Genomic DNA, 15,837 nt, shown 5'->3' on the forward strand with positions numbered 1-15,837 from the left:
ATGGTATGACCACTGAAATGCAAACAAGTCACGTGCAGCCGTGTGATAAAAAGGAATTCGTGCCGCCAGAACTAGAAGGAGCATTCCGCCATATTGAACTTCGGGCTTCCCGACACAGAAGCAACATGTTAGATATATATATATATATATATATATATATATCATGTGTGTGTGTGTCGGTGTGTGTGTCGGTGTGTGTGTGTGTGACTACTTTTTATGTGGATGTTGCACGCCGGCGTGTCATCTACACTAGTACTAAGACTGATTATCATGTGGCACTGTGATAAACCCAGTTCCACGGTATATTGCATTCCGTTTTCATGTAATTCAATATATACTTCTTTCTACATGCTGTTGCAAAATGATCAACACAACAGCATGTAGAAGGAAGTATACATGAAAACTGATGAAATGCGCTATATCATGAAACTGTGTATCACGCGTGCAACATCCATGTAAAAAGTAGTCACACACACACACACACACACACACACACACGATATATACACATACTGTCTCTCTCTGTCTCTCTCCGGGTCTCTCTCTCTCAAATGTGACTCTTTCCATCTTTCATACACAGGCATACACAATCTACCGTATGCATTTTGACAGATATGCAGACAGACTGAGGAAGGAAGGACAGGAGAAGGGTGGAGCATCACTGCACACGGGGCATGCCTTGTGCAGTACACACAACACGCAATCAATTAAAGCTGGACGCTTGGATGCAGCGGAAGGGGGCAATCCATAAATAGCAGCGCGAGTCCAAGCCTAATAAGCGCCTCCGGCGCAGTCCAGGAAAAGCATGCAGGTCAATGTTTTAGAATGTTTAGTATGCAGGTCAGTGCTGCTGTTCTCTGAAGACATGCTTCTTACATGCAGAAATGAACATTCCCTGCCTACTCCTAAAAGCAAACAGGGTTATGTTTACCTCAGTCGGACACTGAATGGCTGCCGCCATCGCCTGTACGTTGGAGGAGATGCGAGATGCTGATACACTCATTATAAAAACAAACTGCTATACAGTGTGCAGTAGCCAACACAACTGTCGTCAGTGCAGAGTATACGGTCTCACGGGTGCTCCTTTATCACCACATTCTACTCAGCAGCAAACTTTCAGCTTTTTGTCTGACAACAAGAAGAGAGGCGATTGGACAAAAGTTGTTTTTTTTTTCAACCAGAAACAGAAGCTAGAGAAGAAACATAACATATCCTGTCCTTTCTAAGTGCCGTCAATGGTTGTGATTTCACTTCAAGATTATCTGGGCTGGGAAATTTCCGAAAACTCCTCTGCTTAGCTGACAAGATGCAATAAGACATCTCTAAACATGGAAAGAAGGTTGTGCAGATGGTCAGTCCGAACTGGGACAAAAGGGGAATAACTTCATGGACAAGAAGCCTGAAATGTTCTGAAATTCCATTGGTCAACTTTATCCAACCAGACCAGCCGTACGACTGGCTGATGGATGTATTAACTTCGATTTTGTCCACCTGCCGACGACTTAATCTCGATTTTTTGTGGGAAACGGTTAGTTTGTTTATTCCAAAATCCATGTGATGATTATGTAATGAATTATGTCTTGTTTGGTCTACCAAATAATTTGTTCTGGAGTTTTAGTTTCATTTAATTATTAAGCAAATGCTGCTCCTTGCTTCATACAACGAGTTCACAGTCCGCCATTTTTGGGCTGAGTCGCAGTCAAACTAAATTTATGCAGAAACGGATTTAGCTTTTTTAAATTATATGTCATTGTTTGGCAAATTGTTCGTTTGAAAAACAGCTAGTAGTTAGTGGTTGTAGGCGGATCAGAATATGACTCTAACTTCCTTGCTTTGTCGATTCGAAGAAAACCATGCTGTTCATCTGTTACATTATATTAAAAGTAATAGAAAAGAAGGCCCATTTGTTGCACAAGTGAAGACCAGAGGAACTTACCAGTGGAGGTAAAACTACTAGTACTACTAGTAGTAGAATGGATCATCTCAGTAAGAAAGATGCACAGCTGTGACATCAGATCACGGCTGGGAAGCGTTTCATTTTTCAGTATGATTTCACTGTTCAAGTTTTACATTTGTACTGTTAGTCTTTACAATTACAGTTTACTGACACAAGTGACACGGAAAAACAAACAAGCCTTTTATGCTAGAAAAAAAATCATTTTTTTACAGTATTTCATTTGTTGCCCAAGTCATACTGATGATAGTATTGGTGTTGATTATCATGTGTTGATGTCAGATTGGGTGAAGTAAAAACCAGACATCATTTTACTTTTTCTTGGTCCATGAAATTAGAATCAGTCTGCATGAGGTGCCTCTTTTGGTCATTTATATACATATCCATAATTTTCCTCCTCAAGACCAAATAAGTGCTAAGGTAGTGTTGGCTGTCATTGTCAAATCCAAAGAATCTTTAGACTGATGAAAGAACAAGATAACTGAATTCCATATGACTGAGCAAAACATGACTCCATAATCATCTCATATATATATATGCAAGTGTACTCTCTCTCTCTCTCTCTCTCTCTCTCTCTCTGTGTCTCTCTCTCTTTCTGTCAGTATGTATGTGTCTGTCACTGTCTCTTTCTCAGTTTCTGAGTCTTTCCCTGACTCTGTCTCTTTTTCTCACACTTTCCGTCTCTCTTCCTATTTCTATGTTGCTTTTTTCTTAGTTTTTTTTTCCTGACTAATATCACTCATAATCATAGTAGAAAGATGTAAAATTCAAGATCACACACACACACACACACACACACACACACACACACACAAACATTTTTCATATAGACTAGAGAGAGAGAGAGAGAGAGAGAGTTCTAACTCATTTGTCGCTACAATTATTTAGGCATTGTTATGTTGACTTCACTTTCCTTTTTTTTTTTTTCTAAAGGAAAAGAAATAATGATTATTTGAAAGAAGAATAATCTTGTTACTTTTCAGATGCCTCGCTCTCGTCGGAAGCGTTCCCACAGTCGGGAATACTCTTATGAAGACAATTATCGCCGTCACAAGCGACACAGAGGAAGTAGTTATGATGACTACTATGACACTGGTCGATCACGTCGTCCTCGATCCCGCAGTAGGAGGTTTGTTTGGAGAACTCATTCACTAATTAGATTCTAGATCTGATATTGTAATATTAGCAATGTTGTAATAGTATTGATTCAGTCTTGTTTCTTCAATACTTTTCAGTTTTCACATACATCGTCTAAAATTTTGCACACTGTACACTGTGGGTGTACAGTCACCAATGGTTTTTAAGAAGGAACAGTCCCTTACCATAAATTGTGGGTGGACAGTCAGTCACTCAGTGAGTCACCCATGTTTTTTTGTTTTTTTTTTTTTATGAAGGAATAATCCATTGCAGTACATTATAGGTGTAACACTAACAGTAAAGTCACCTGTGTTACTGTTAGTGAAGGAAAAGTAGGTTACAACTAATTCAGCTTTAAAAGGAAGGCTGGTCAGTGATTAACTCTATGAATTTGATACCCCAAAAAATAATGCTGGTAACATGAATAATTGTGTCCAAAGAGAAGTTGAGTATACATTTGTGCATGATTAATCATCTGAAATTTAAGTGTATTGATAAATTACAGTTAACCAACTTAATGTATGGCTGTAGTGTCACTCAATTAAAAAAAAATATATATATATATATATATATATATATATATATATATTATATATATATAATATATATTCATTATTGTATAACTACAGTTAGTACAAGGTATTTTCTGGTTGAATGAAAACTATTGATTTTTTTTTTTTTAATTCACTTAGTTGAAAGTTGTCAAAATCTGCACAAGCAGTTTGGTCTCATTCAAATTAACAGCTAGTTATGAATCATGCATGCTTGTGACATTAAATTGCATCAGTTTTGTTCACTTCATAGTTCATATCTCTAATTCAGCTTTTTATCCTGAAATGGGTTGTCATCTTGTGGCTTTAACTTTTGTATGAATTATGGAATTTTAATAATTTAACCAGTTGAGTGCCAGAGAATTTTGTAAAAAATATTTTTTTTAAAGTGCTCTCCCCTTGGCAGGGAATTTTGAGGATTCGGGGGTATAATTCACAAAAAAATTCTAGCACAAAAGCTATGGGTGATACAGAAAGAAAGTAAACGTTTTTGTGAAGGAAAATGAGTGAAGATTCTGCTTCCGCGCTTTTTCCCCAATTAGGGTGACTGTAGATAACTGGTCAGGCATGTAAATTCAAGATAATATTTTTTGTGCAACAAGAAGTTCTATTTCCACCTCTGCATAATGACATCCATAAAGAAAAGAAATAAAAATTTTAAATACAGCTAGAAATATCATGCCTATTAAAAGTATTATCAGATTATACCTGTAGAAGAAATAAAAACAGGCCATGAGTTTGTAAAAACAAATCACAGCTAGTGCAGACATGTATGTGAATCACTGTCCCAACAATGAAAAAGGTGGGTATAGTCAATGTAAACAGTCAATCACGGTCTCAGAAACTGAGCTGGCAAGCTTTCTGACAGCTAAAAGCGTTGGCAAGTGAGAGGGTGAAGTTCTTTGATGATATTCACTTCTTTCAAGTTGCATGTGGGCCAATTAAAGTTTCTTCTGTGCATCCGGCTTGCCACCTCTTCAAACAAGTCATTAATCTGATTCAGACTCAGAGGGGGAAAAAAAAAACCATTAAAAACAAAAAGCACTTGTTTCATGTCCAGTGCAGATTCAACCCTGTGTTTCATGAAAATCTTGGAGCATTGGCGATTGTCAATTTCCTACAGTCTGCATTAAAATGTGAGTACCCTCATTCCCAACAACCACGCCCTCTTCATGACCTCTGGCTGGCATTTGACCTATCGTCTTACATCCCTCCTCTCCTCCCCTTCTTCCAACGCTGGCTGTATGTATTCTGTCAGTCATAGCTGCTTGTTCAAAAAAGCTGTCTCAGTGTGTGATTGGATAGACGGACTGAATTACCATCAAATGGGCTGTCAGCTTCATCAATGTTGTTGTCAGTCACCTTCATTTTCAAACCAATTATCAGACAGGATCCTTCTCCAACGCGAAAGCTGTCCATAATCACAAACAGAGCTTTCAGAAAATTTTTTGTAAATCTGCTGACTGTGACTATTTGCGTTACTGACACATTTTTCAGTGCCTTTTTTTTTTTTTTTGCACATGATGTAACCCCCTTTTCCATGCGTGTATCACTTGGTCAGTTAGCAAATTATTTTCAAATAGAAAAGGGTCTTCTACCTGATGTATGTTCATTTTAATAGTATTTTCATGATCCAGACAAATGAAACTAACTGTTCAGAGTCTGTTTATGTGAATTGAACCAAACGCCAATGAAGGAAAAATCGGAACATATGCAGGTCGTAAGGTCATAAGTGGACATCTTATAGCACTATTGCAACACTTTTTGTAGGACGTCAGCTGACGTCTTATAGGCACTCTGCTGGTTAAGATAAGTCATTCTATGATCAGTGTGTTTGGGAAGGCCTTGTCAATAGATAACAATGCCATTGTTGATCACTTGATGCCCATAATATAGAATTTTTAAAGATATATCCATAACACCACCTTCGGCAAAAATTGCTACAGACTACTTGTCACCATGCTGGTATTTAATGAGTTGCACTTACAGAATACGAATCATAGCAGACAAGCAGACATAATGACATTTGTGAGTCTAACTTGAACAGTAAGTTATGAGTATATATACCATGTATTTGCAGAAGAATTATTTCCCTTAGCTTTGATTCCCAGCTGGCATTTCATTCATGTAAAGACTGTTGGCTTTGCATGTGTCATGCAGCTATACGCCCGAGCATTACGATGGTTACGACCGCCGCCAGGAAATCAACCATTACAGAGACCGCTCCATTGACCGCCCCACCCATGTAGTGACCCGGGACCGCAGCCCTCACTACCGTCGTGGCAGTCACTTCAGTTCAGACAACAGCCGTCGTCATCGCCGCCGCCGTCAGAAACGTTACCGTGATGAAGACCGGCACAGGGGTCGGCGAGACACTTCATCAGTGTGCAGTCGGGTGAGTACGTCTTGTTGTGGACTTCTGAGGTGTACAGAGGAATTGCAGACGGTTTTTCAAAAAAGTTGTTGGTTTTCATTCAGCATGTGAAGAAAGTACCCTCAGAAGTTTGACATTGATTTGAAGGTGCATGTAGCGTTTTTTTTTCTCTAGTATTGCTTTATTTTGAATTGGGGAAAAGCAGAACAGAAAAAAAAAAAACAATTTGTGGCGGAAACAATTACCACTTTGAGAAAAGATTCTCTAAGTGGGTTTGTGTATTTGTATGTGTTCGTCTGTGTGTGTGTGTGTGTGTGCGTGACTGAGAATTATCAACAGATTTTACAGCTATTTTGATAATTTTTATGGATGGAACTTCATTACAGAATATTTTATCAATAACTGATTCATTTATAAGAAGAAGAAAAAAAGAAAAGAAAAAGAAAAAAGGAAACAAGACACAGTTTTGCAACACTTTGAAATAGCCTGTCACCAGACTTAGTCAAAGATGTCAATGATGACAAGCTTAGCAGCAGTGTAAGATTCATTGCTGACAAAATTTCTTTGTCAGAGGTGTTTGAAAAATGATATTATTTTTTAAGAAGAAAATTTCCTTTACATTATCCTTAAATTTTGATTCGGCCACATTATTTTGGTTGAAATTCGCAAGTGAAACGACTTCTGGGAGTTAGTCTGTATGGTTTAACATCATTCATGATTTTTGTTCCATTTGATATTGAGATCTTTATTTTTTTCTCCTTTCTCAAGTTTTTATTTAAAGTTGCTTTTGATAAACAGGATTAATTGTCAAGGCATAGGTGATTAAAAAAGAAATGTGTGTATGCAAGCATGCATGGGGGTACATGTGTCGTGTTTGCACACGTTTATGTATGTGTGCGGTTCTGGAGAGGGGGCTGTGTGTGTGTGTGTGTGTGTGTAGTGTTGTGAACATGTATGTGTGTGAGTTGTGTGTGTATGCGTGTGCATGTTGTCATTTTGAAGGTGTTTACACTTTGGTTGTGTACACATGTAAATGTGAACACATTGCATGTACAACTACATGTATAAAACATGCATTTGTGTTTGCACATGTGTGCATATCACATGCTTGTTATGGACAAATGTCAGTGACTCAGTTAGGGAGGGGTAAGTTGGTATTGAAAAAAACTGAAAAGAAAATATGACTCAACAGCACTGTAAGTGTTCTCTTATCTTTTGTGTTTTGACTTTGGTTATTCCCCTTTTGCTTACATTGAGCGTGCGTGAAGTGGTTTATGAAGGTTGATAGATTTGAAGTTGTATGGCATACACATTGCATTAGCATGTTGTTAGTGATTATGTCTCGCAGATTCTCCAGGTAAGTGAGACAGATTTGTGTTGCTACACTACTAGCAAGGACAGATAAGTAATTTTGTTTGTTTCAAAAAAAAAAAAAAAAAAAAAAAAAAAAAAAAAAAATTCCATGCACTTATCAGTAACGATTTTTGTCTTACTGACAAGGGTGAATGATCTGGATGTGTACCATGTTTGTCTGTGTATGTGTTTCATTGCTTGTGCATTTGTGTGTGTGATTCATTGCTTGTGCCTTTCATTTCATTGTCTGTGTAATTTGTTTTGTGTTGGCATTCAGCATCAGTAGAATTCTCTGACCCAATGAGGTTTTTAACAAAATAAGATTCACTGCCATTACCATTTCATTCATTTTTTGTGGGGTGCTGTTCTTAATTTTTTTTTTTTTTTTCACTATGAGAAGACATATTGTTTAATATTATATCACCTGTCTTATCATTTACATGATTTACAAGTTTTTTTTATGTTGTGTCATTCATATAATCATTCATATAATCATATCATAAATACATTTGATTTTATAATCATGTAAGCATGTATATATTTTCACTGTTTGTCAGATAATTTGTACATATCACATCATCATACATGTAAATAAATTGAACATCATATCATTTATGTAAATCACATGTAATAGTTTGTATCTGTCATAATTCACATAGTTCGGTGTCAGTTTCACATTGTAAAGTGACATGCATAGTGTATGATGTGATATATAATTTTAATTAATCCAGTAATTTCGTTATCGTATCACCCTTGGTTTTCTCCCTCCCCTCATTTATCGTATATAAGTATATGATCTTGTTTCACGGTTCCACATTTATGCTACTTCACTTTTGATTATGATAATTCACCTTAAACAATGGATAGTTATGATTATTATATCCTATCAGATTCATTTGAAAATATATTCTAAACACACTTTGTGTATGCTTGGTATGGAAAAGAGGTTTGCAGGCAAATTCAGTTGTCACATAAAACCAAAAGGGCATTTCATGATCAGCATTCTCTTGCTGTGTGTATCACTAACCTAGAAACAAATTCATCCATGTTGTGAGCTTTGTGTTGGTTTATGTACTGTATTTTTGCTTCTCATCCCCGAGACTTTTATATGTTTTGAATGGTAACTAACATTAGTATTAATAGTCGAAATTGGTTTCTTCCTTCCGTGGAGTGACTACAATCAGTTGTTGATTGTTCTGTCACTAATGGGGGATCTGCATTCTTTTCTGTTGGAGTACTTATGGTGGGTTTAGCTCAGCAGTTGCTTTTTGTGTTTCCCTGGACTTAAAGTTACATTTTTCTTCGCAAAGTCCGGCTCGGGTTTCTTTGTACCTTCTTTATACACTGGTGCTTATGTCTGTCCATACACAAACATCACATTTCTGCACAAGTCCAGGTTTCAAGCCCTTGTGGTGATACTCTGTACGTAAGCTCACAAACTTACAGGGCACATGCTTGCCACACACACCACATTATATGCACGCATCCCAGCACACGCACTCTGGGGATGGGGAAAACGGGTCTGCATATCAAATTATCATTATTGATCAGTCTGAGACAGGCCTCTTTCATGCTGGTCATGAGGAAAACTATGCCCACTTGCATTCTTGTAGTTCATAGAGACAAACTTAGTGAATGTTACGGCCATTTTCTGAATTGCTTAGTGGAGTTAATATTGGCATAAGGAGAAAGGTCCGTGAAAGAGGGAACATTACGTTTTATCAAGATAGCTTTATTAGACTAGCAGTGATGTACTGCTTGGTTTAGTCGTTGTAATGTCAGAATTCAGATTTCAGTTTCTGTGTGTGTATTACTATTAGAGTTATGATTATAAATGCACAGGAGGCTAAGTGATTAACAGCATTGTTATAAAATAAAAACTAAAACCAAAAAAAAAAAAAACTTAATAGTGTTTTGCATGATGCAGTAAAACTGAATCAATAGTTATTTTGTTGTAGCTGGTATAGATAAAAAAAAAAAAAAAAAAAAAAAAAAGTATATATATAGGTCTATGTTGTGGACATTCACTATGTGGCCTGTATCCTGTTCAGCACATCGACATCAGCCGTGCTGCTGTGTCTGTGCACCTTTGGGAACGGCTACTGGCCCGACTCCAAGGGAAAATGGATCTGTCTGTGGCACTCTCCCAGCTCCCCGTCACTGTTCTGGCTTTACTACTGTCAGTTGTCTCCTTTTCCACATCACTCCAGAGAACATAGATAAGCTGTTTCTTGGCATACTTGACTGGAAGGATTCCCAGTAATTTGACATGTTCTTTTGGATAGTGCTTGGCAGATTTACCTCATTGTTGTGTTATTCTCTGGAAAACAGACCCAGTATGGCTCACAGCATTGAATTCATGAGTACCAGGAAAACATGATGATGAATGTATATGCATCTCTTCCAATGAGCTACATTTAAGTACAGCTGATGAGTGAGAGAGGAGAGAAGGGTGTTGAGTGGAGGAGGATGGTATAGAGAGATGGCTGGGAGGGATTCACTCTTCATTGCACTGAATGGATTCACAACCACATTAGTTTGTTTTCTTTTGTTGTTGTTTTTTTGTTGTTTTTTTCTTCTTCTTTCTTTTGTTCTCCAAAGACTGCAGCAGAGTTTCAAAGTGAACTGAAAATAAATTAAGAAAAAACAACTAAAACTTCACAAGAGTGCATTACTAGCTCGGTCAATTTGCAATATCTTTTCATCAAAAAGGCTTGTTGCAGGGTATTCTGTTGTAGACTCCACAGTCAACTTCCTTGCTCCTTCTCGATTTTCTATGAACTCACCCCTCCCCTCCACTCTCTCTGCCTTTTCTTCCTTCTCTCCATTTTCACCACCTCCTGCTGTCACCCTCCTCCCTCTTTCCCCATTCCCCACCCTACGTTCTCCAGTGTGACAAGAAACTATGAGGATGTTAATGAAAGAAAGCATTGTCCATATGACAAGCATTGTCCTGTCTCCTCCCCTTCCCTTCCCTTTCTTCCTCTCGAGTTCCTCGCCACACCCCTTCCACGCTGGTAAGGTTGTTAATTGTCAGTCAGTGCCGAATTACCAGGGTTGCGATGGCCTGGTCTGCCGTTCTCTGTGAATTCGAATAATCATCTGTCACCAGCCGTTGGTATTTCCTGTCTCTGCGTCCCTTTGGTACCCCCGCCCCCCCCCCACCCCCCCCACCACCCCCCTCTCTGCGTCACTTTGGTACCCCCTCCACCCCCCACCCCTCTCTCTCTCTCTCCCTCTCACTCGCGTTGCCTTTGGAGTCACTCTGACCTGAGCAGGGGATGTGTTCTAAGGTTAATGGGTACACAATAGTGGAGAGTTAGGGTTGTTGAGCAGGAAGATATGTGGTAGGAAGGGGAGGGGGGGGCTGGGGGGGGGCTGTACCCATGCTTGGATATAGGCTGGTTGTAAATAATTATAAAATAGCCCCACCCCCTCCTCCAGTAGGTGGAAGGTGCAATTTGGAGGTGCAGAAATTGGTGAATTTATGCAGGGTTGTGGTTGGTGGGGGGGTATCACTCTTAACCTACAGTGCCAGCAGGGATGGGGTTTAAAACCTTCCCCCTTTCCACCCTCCCATACCTCCGTTTAGAGTTGTATTTTTCATGCTTTCAAATGACTGTGCGCCCCACCTCTCCACCCACACACAGACACCTCCATCGGAATAATGTATTTCACGCCTTCCAATGACTTGACCGTGCAGGTACAATAGTTGTAGTGCTTTAGACCAGAACATGGGCAAAATACGAAGATCAGAGCATGTTTGGAGCCGAGGATAGAAGCCTGGATAAAATACAAATCTCATTGGCAGTATGGGTCTGACTGGGTCACTCAGGTAGGTCAGTGTTGAAAACAAGCCAGGTGTTAATACCTCACTTCCAGGTGATGCAGAGATTAAAACTATAGAAAACTTGGAGCCGTTGGCGGCTTAATACCAAGTGGATTATACCTTCTTTCTGGCCTTTTGACATATCACAGTGGAAAACGACACAAATGCTTAAGTAAGAGGCTTTGTGACAGAAATTGGAAGCAGCAGTTGTAACAGTTTTCATTCATATTCCTAATCTTCAAAGCATTTGTTTAAAAATGTTTTGTTTTTTTTCCTCATGTTCTGTGCTCAGACATACAAAGAAACCACATTCTTTTCTGCACTTCAAAATGAAAGCGTCTCTTTAAACACACACACACACACACACACACACACACACAGGCGTGAAGCGTTGCTCTCTTGACGGCATGTGAATGCCCTTATACGGAATATTTCTGCACTACACAAAACAGAACCCTCACCCCCTGCCCACCCCCACTCCCAGCCCCCCCTCCCTTTGCAGAATCAAATCAACCTTTGCAGTTGATGTGGCTGGCTTCCCGGTTGAAGCCTGTGGCATTTGTGGCATGAGGCTAACACAGTTACACTGGTCACAAAGGAATACTTGTCACACCACAGTGGCCTGTTAGAAAGAACCAGGAGGAGAGTGTTGGGGGTGGGGTGGGGGGGGGGTACCTTGGGGAAATGGGAATGTGATGGTAGTGGTGGTGGTGTTGATGGGGGGGGGGGGGTTAGGGAGTGGATGGGAGAGGTGTAGGGCTGGCGTTGATGGTGGAGAGAATGCAATCGGAGAGGGTGCGTTGGGAAATGGACATTAAACGTTTTAACTGGCATTTGTTTTGATCTGCCTGAATAGATCTATGATCGTTTATTTTCAAGTCTTGGACTGGTCTTGACAATGTTTTCCCCATGTGGTGTATCATGTGGAATGTAAAATGGTATAGGCAGCAATTTGGAAAATATTGTTGACCTTGACCATTTAAGATCACAAGGTCAGTGACCGTTTAATTTTCCCCTCCCACTATTTTAATATGTCGTTTGAATTTTAAATATTGAAACCCATTTGACCGACTTCAAAGCTATTAAAACATACACAGTTTTGTGCATCTTAGAGTTCTCAGTGTATTTTAGGCTAATGATTTCCTTTACACTGCAAATTGAGGTTCAGTTCCCAGAATAACTGATCCCAGTTTTCCCAGTCTTAGCTGCGTCCCCATCATCTCCATGGCTTTTTGACATGTGTGGACTTGAATCACATGAAGTGTGGAAAAGAAGAAATACAGAACATAGGAACTCTTGTTGATACCAAACGTGGACAAAAAAAGAAATACAGAACACAGGGACACTTGTTGATATCAGAACGCTAGAGAGAGATCCAGCAGTCTGTAGACACAGAGACCCATTGTTGGATCACCCACCATCAGAGAGGAAGGGTCAGAAGCCATACACAGGTTGGGAAGTGAGAAGGAAATGTAGAACAGGGGTGTATATATACCATTTGGATGACAAGCTGAGAAAGAGAGAGAGAGAGAGTGTGTGTGTGTGGAATATGAAGCCAACGGGGTGACATAGACCGCTGCTGTCAACCAGGGAGAAGTAAAAGGTCATTCTGCAGCCATCATCCCTGGGCCTCATTAACTCAGTGGTAGCTCATTACCTCAGTCACATTAGCTGAAGTAGGCAAATTACGTATGACAAGGGCTTCAAGGCCCGCTGGAGTGCCATACAGATGACCCAGAATTGAAGAGAAACTTCCAGTGTTGCTGCAGTTTGTAGTGGTTGTGGAGCAGTGATTGTATCAAATAATGGCACACTGCTTACCGAGTCTCTTTTGTTGCCGTTTGGCAGTCTGAGTTGATTGAACATGCACATGCGTCTGCTTATGTATGCATGTCACGTACATAGCACTGTCTCACTCCCCGCTCTCTCATTGCTCTTCTAAGCTTGTAATATCCTCTTCTGGGTGTTGAGTTTACCCTCTTTTTTTTCTCTTTTTTTTTCTTTTTTTTTTCTTTTTTTTTTTTTTTAAATTATGATTGACAGAAAGGTATTTCATGTTGCTTGTTTGTTATTTTATCTATTATTTTGATTTCCTGTTCCAAGACCAGTGCATAACTTAAAAATACGAACCAAAGTTATGTAGAAGAATTCAGAATAGAATTGACCAAAGCACTGTCTGTGCTCAGCTGGAGTTGAAGGTATGGAATTATGCATGGATAAATCAAAACCAGTGTAACAGGGACATGTCCCCAACCAGTATTCTGCACAGAAATCGGGCAGATAACAAACTAAAGCGTCGGGATTGCAGCATCCCCGTCCTCATCAGTCATCACATTGTCAGCCACCATGAGAACGTTGCGTGATGGGCTGGTAACCAGCTTTGCCTCTGAAAACGTCACGCTTTGAAATCCGAGGCGTATTAGGGACATAGCCGCTGGCACGGACACTGGATAGGGGGGAAGCACCAGCAGCTGTGGACAGACAGAAGACGGTTGTCTGGAAGAGCGTGGCGGACCCTTCCCAGGCAGTTTAGCTGGGGAAACAGAGCCCTTTCCTTGACCGTCATCCCACCAACCACGCGGGGCAACCGCCTCTCTCAGTGTAGCGCCGCATGCCGCAGTGTACAGTACAGCCTGTCTGTCGCTGGCATACCTCGCATCGTCAACGCGGGCAGATCTAGTTTCTCTGGGCTGTCGTGCCTGTGGACGAAGGCGGACGGACGGCTGTTGTCATCATTCATTCAGCGAGGCCAAGGTTGTTGTGGAGCGTTGACAGAGAAAGAGAGAGAGAGAGAGAGAGAAGCACATACAACGCGTTTATTGTAGTTTCTTCTTCGCGACGGAAAGAGGGTTTGTGCATTACTTGGAATGAGGAGGAAATAGTTTGAGGGGGGACAGGGTGAAGTGAAGAGTGTGTGGTGGTGGCTGGTGAGCGGACAGAAGGGATTGTCACGTTGATGGTGATGGTGCATCAGAAACCAGCGGTACTGCCGCGTGGATATTGGTGTACCACCTTTTTTGCCGTCCCGGGCAAGCCTCGCGGGGAGCACGTGAGTCTGTGATTATTCAGGAGTGTATCAGTGTATGTAGTTGTATTGTTTGGCGAGTTGTACAGGAAGTAAAGATTAGTTAGTTTGCCATAGACATCGTAAGTTCACAAGGAGTTTGACTTGAGTGTGAACGTTTTCGAACTCCACTTTTGGTCTTTGTCAGTCTATCTGTATCTGTTTCTCTGTCACTGTCTGTCCCTGTGCTTTTCTCCTCTTTTCTCTCTTTGTCTCTCCCCCCCCCCCCCCCCTCCCTCTCTCTCTCTCTCTTTCTCTCTTTACAGCTGTGTATACATACACGTGCTGCCAGCCAAATGACCAAACCATCTTTTTGAATCCAGAGTACACATAGCATGAAATTGTTTGTTTTTTTCTATCCATATTTACTGACAAACTAGAATACTTACACATCTCAGTATCTCGGGAGGTTTTATTTTTTTGCCACGCAAACACAAACTCTTGTGATTAGCAAACACAAACTCTTGTGATTACGTAAGAATACTGTGAAGAGGCACAGACAGCTTTCAGTTAATTGTGGCAAAGGTACTTGTGAGGTCCTCAATCTTAATGTGATGTTCTTGTCAGGTCCTTAATGCAAAGCTTTGCGAAAACCATGATGTAGGTTATCATGGGGCCCTTATAAATGGAAGGTTCTTGGGATGTCCTCATTATGCCCTTGGTTTTCATTTCCTGAAGTTTGTGGGAATTCTGTTCATTATATATATATATATATATATATATATATATATATATATATATATATATATATATATATAATGAAGAATTGGTTGAGAATTTTAAAAAGTGTGAAACATGAACATATCGTTTGGGATTCTTTACGGCCTAACGGTGATAATGATTTTGTGTTTTGACCTGTTCCTACTTTGAAATTACTCATTTTATTAATTAACAAATGTGTGACAGAGAATATTAATTTTAATTAGTCTTTGCTGGAGTACGAAGCAGGTGGATGGGATGGGGGCCTTGTGGTTGCAGGCAGATGTAGTTCACTAGTTGTGAAATCCCTTCTGCACAGTCCGTACACAAGTGGGGAATTTAAGTAGGTGACCAGATGACTGTACAAAACAGATTTTGTTACCACCACAGTGCTTGTGTCTTAAAATAGTTTGCAAGAAATAGGGCAGCACTCCTGACTGTTGGAAACGGATTTTATTACCACCTCATTGTCTTTAAATAGTTTTATGAGAAGGAACAAGTCTGCAACTGCTGATCTTCACAGTGTGTGTCACTGTGGTTATACACATCACATTTAGGTGGCAGGGGAAAACAGTTTTTTGGCCAGCAGCCATCAATGAAGCAAACGCAATTGAAGCAGCAAAGACTAATGTTCTGTAAAAGGTACAACTGGTGGGGGAAAATGTCACTGACTCAGGGATGTAAAATGGTTCGACCACAGCTGCACCAGAAAGCTGAAGTTTGTTTGAAGCTCCAGAACTAATTTGGAGGACTGAAACACACACACACACACACACACACACACACACACACACTCTTAAAGTTTGTAAGTGAAAGGTATCAGTGCTTTATTATACAGAATATCAGTTTAGGAAACGTCAGACTGGTTTTTCAAGC

The 15,837-nt window shown here is 40.1% G+C and overlaps 2 protein-coding genes across 2 annotated transcripts in view; one reads left to right on the forward strand and one right to left on the reverse strand.

Annotated features, from left to right (window-relative positions):
- LOC143290932 (carbohydrate sulfotransferase 1-like) overlaps window positions 1-1,306 on the reverse strand; it is a 34,390-nt gene extending 33,084 nt beyond the window's left edge. The window contains exon 1 of the mRNA XM_076600499.1: window positions 932-1,306. Within this exon, the coding sequence (XP_076456614.1) occupies window positions 932-1,003 (72 nt within the window). The 5' untranslated portion in view covers window positions 1,004-1,306. The remainder of the gene's footprint in view (window positions 1-931) is intronic.
- Window positions 1,307-1,405: 99 nt separating this feature from the next.
- The window catches only part of LOC143291240 (uncharacterized), a 63,807-nt gene continuing 49,375 nt past the window's right edge, over window positions 1,406-15,837 (forward strand). The window contains exons 1-3 of the mRNA XM_076601025.1: window positions 1,406-1,528; window positions 2,938-3,083; window positions 5,803-6,037. Coding sequence (XP_076457140.1) covers window positions 2,938-3,083; window positions 5,803-6,037 — 381 coding nt within the window. The 5' untranslated portion in view covers window positions 1,406-1,528. The remainder of the gene's footprint in view (window positions 1,529-2,937; window positions 3,084-5,802; window positions 6,038-15,837) is intronic.

This window comes from Babylonia areolata, chromosome 16, assembly GCF_041734735.1.
Source record: "Babylonia areolata isolate BAREFJ2019XMU chromosome 16, ASM4173473v1, whole genome shotgun sequence".
NCBI lineage: Eukaryota > Metazoa > Mollusca > Gastropoda > Neogastropoda > Buccinidae > Babylonia > Babylonia areolata.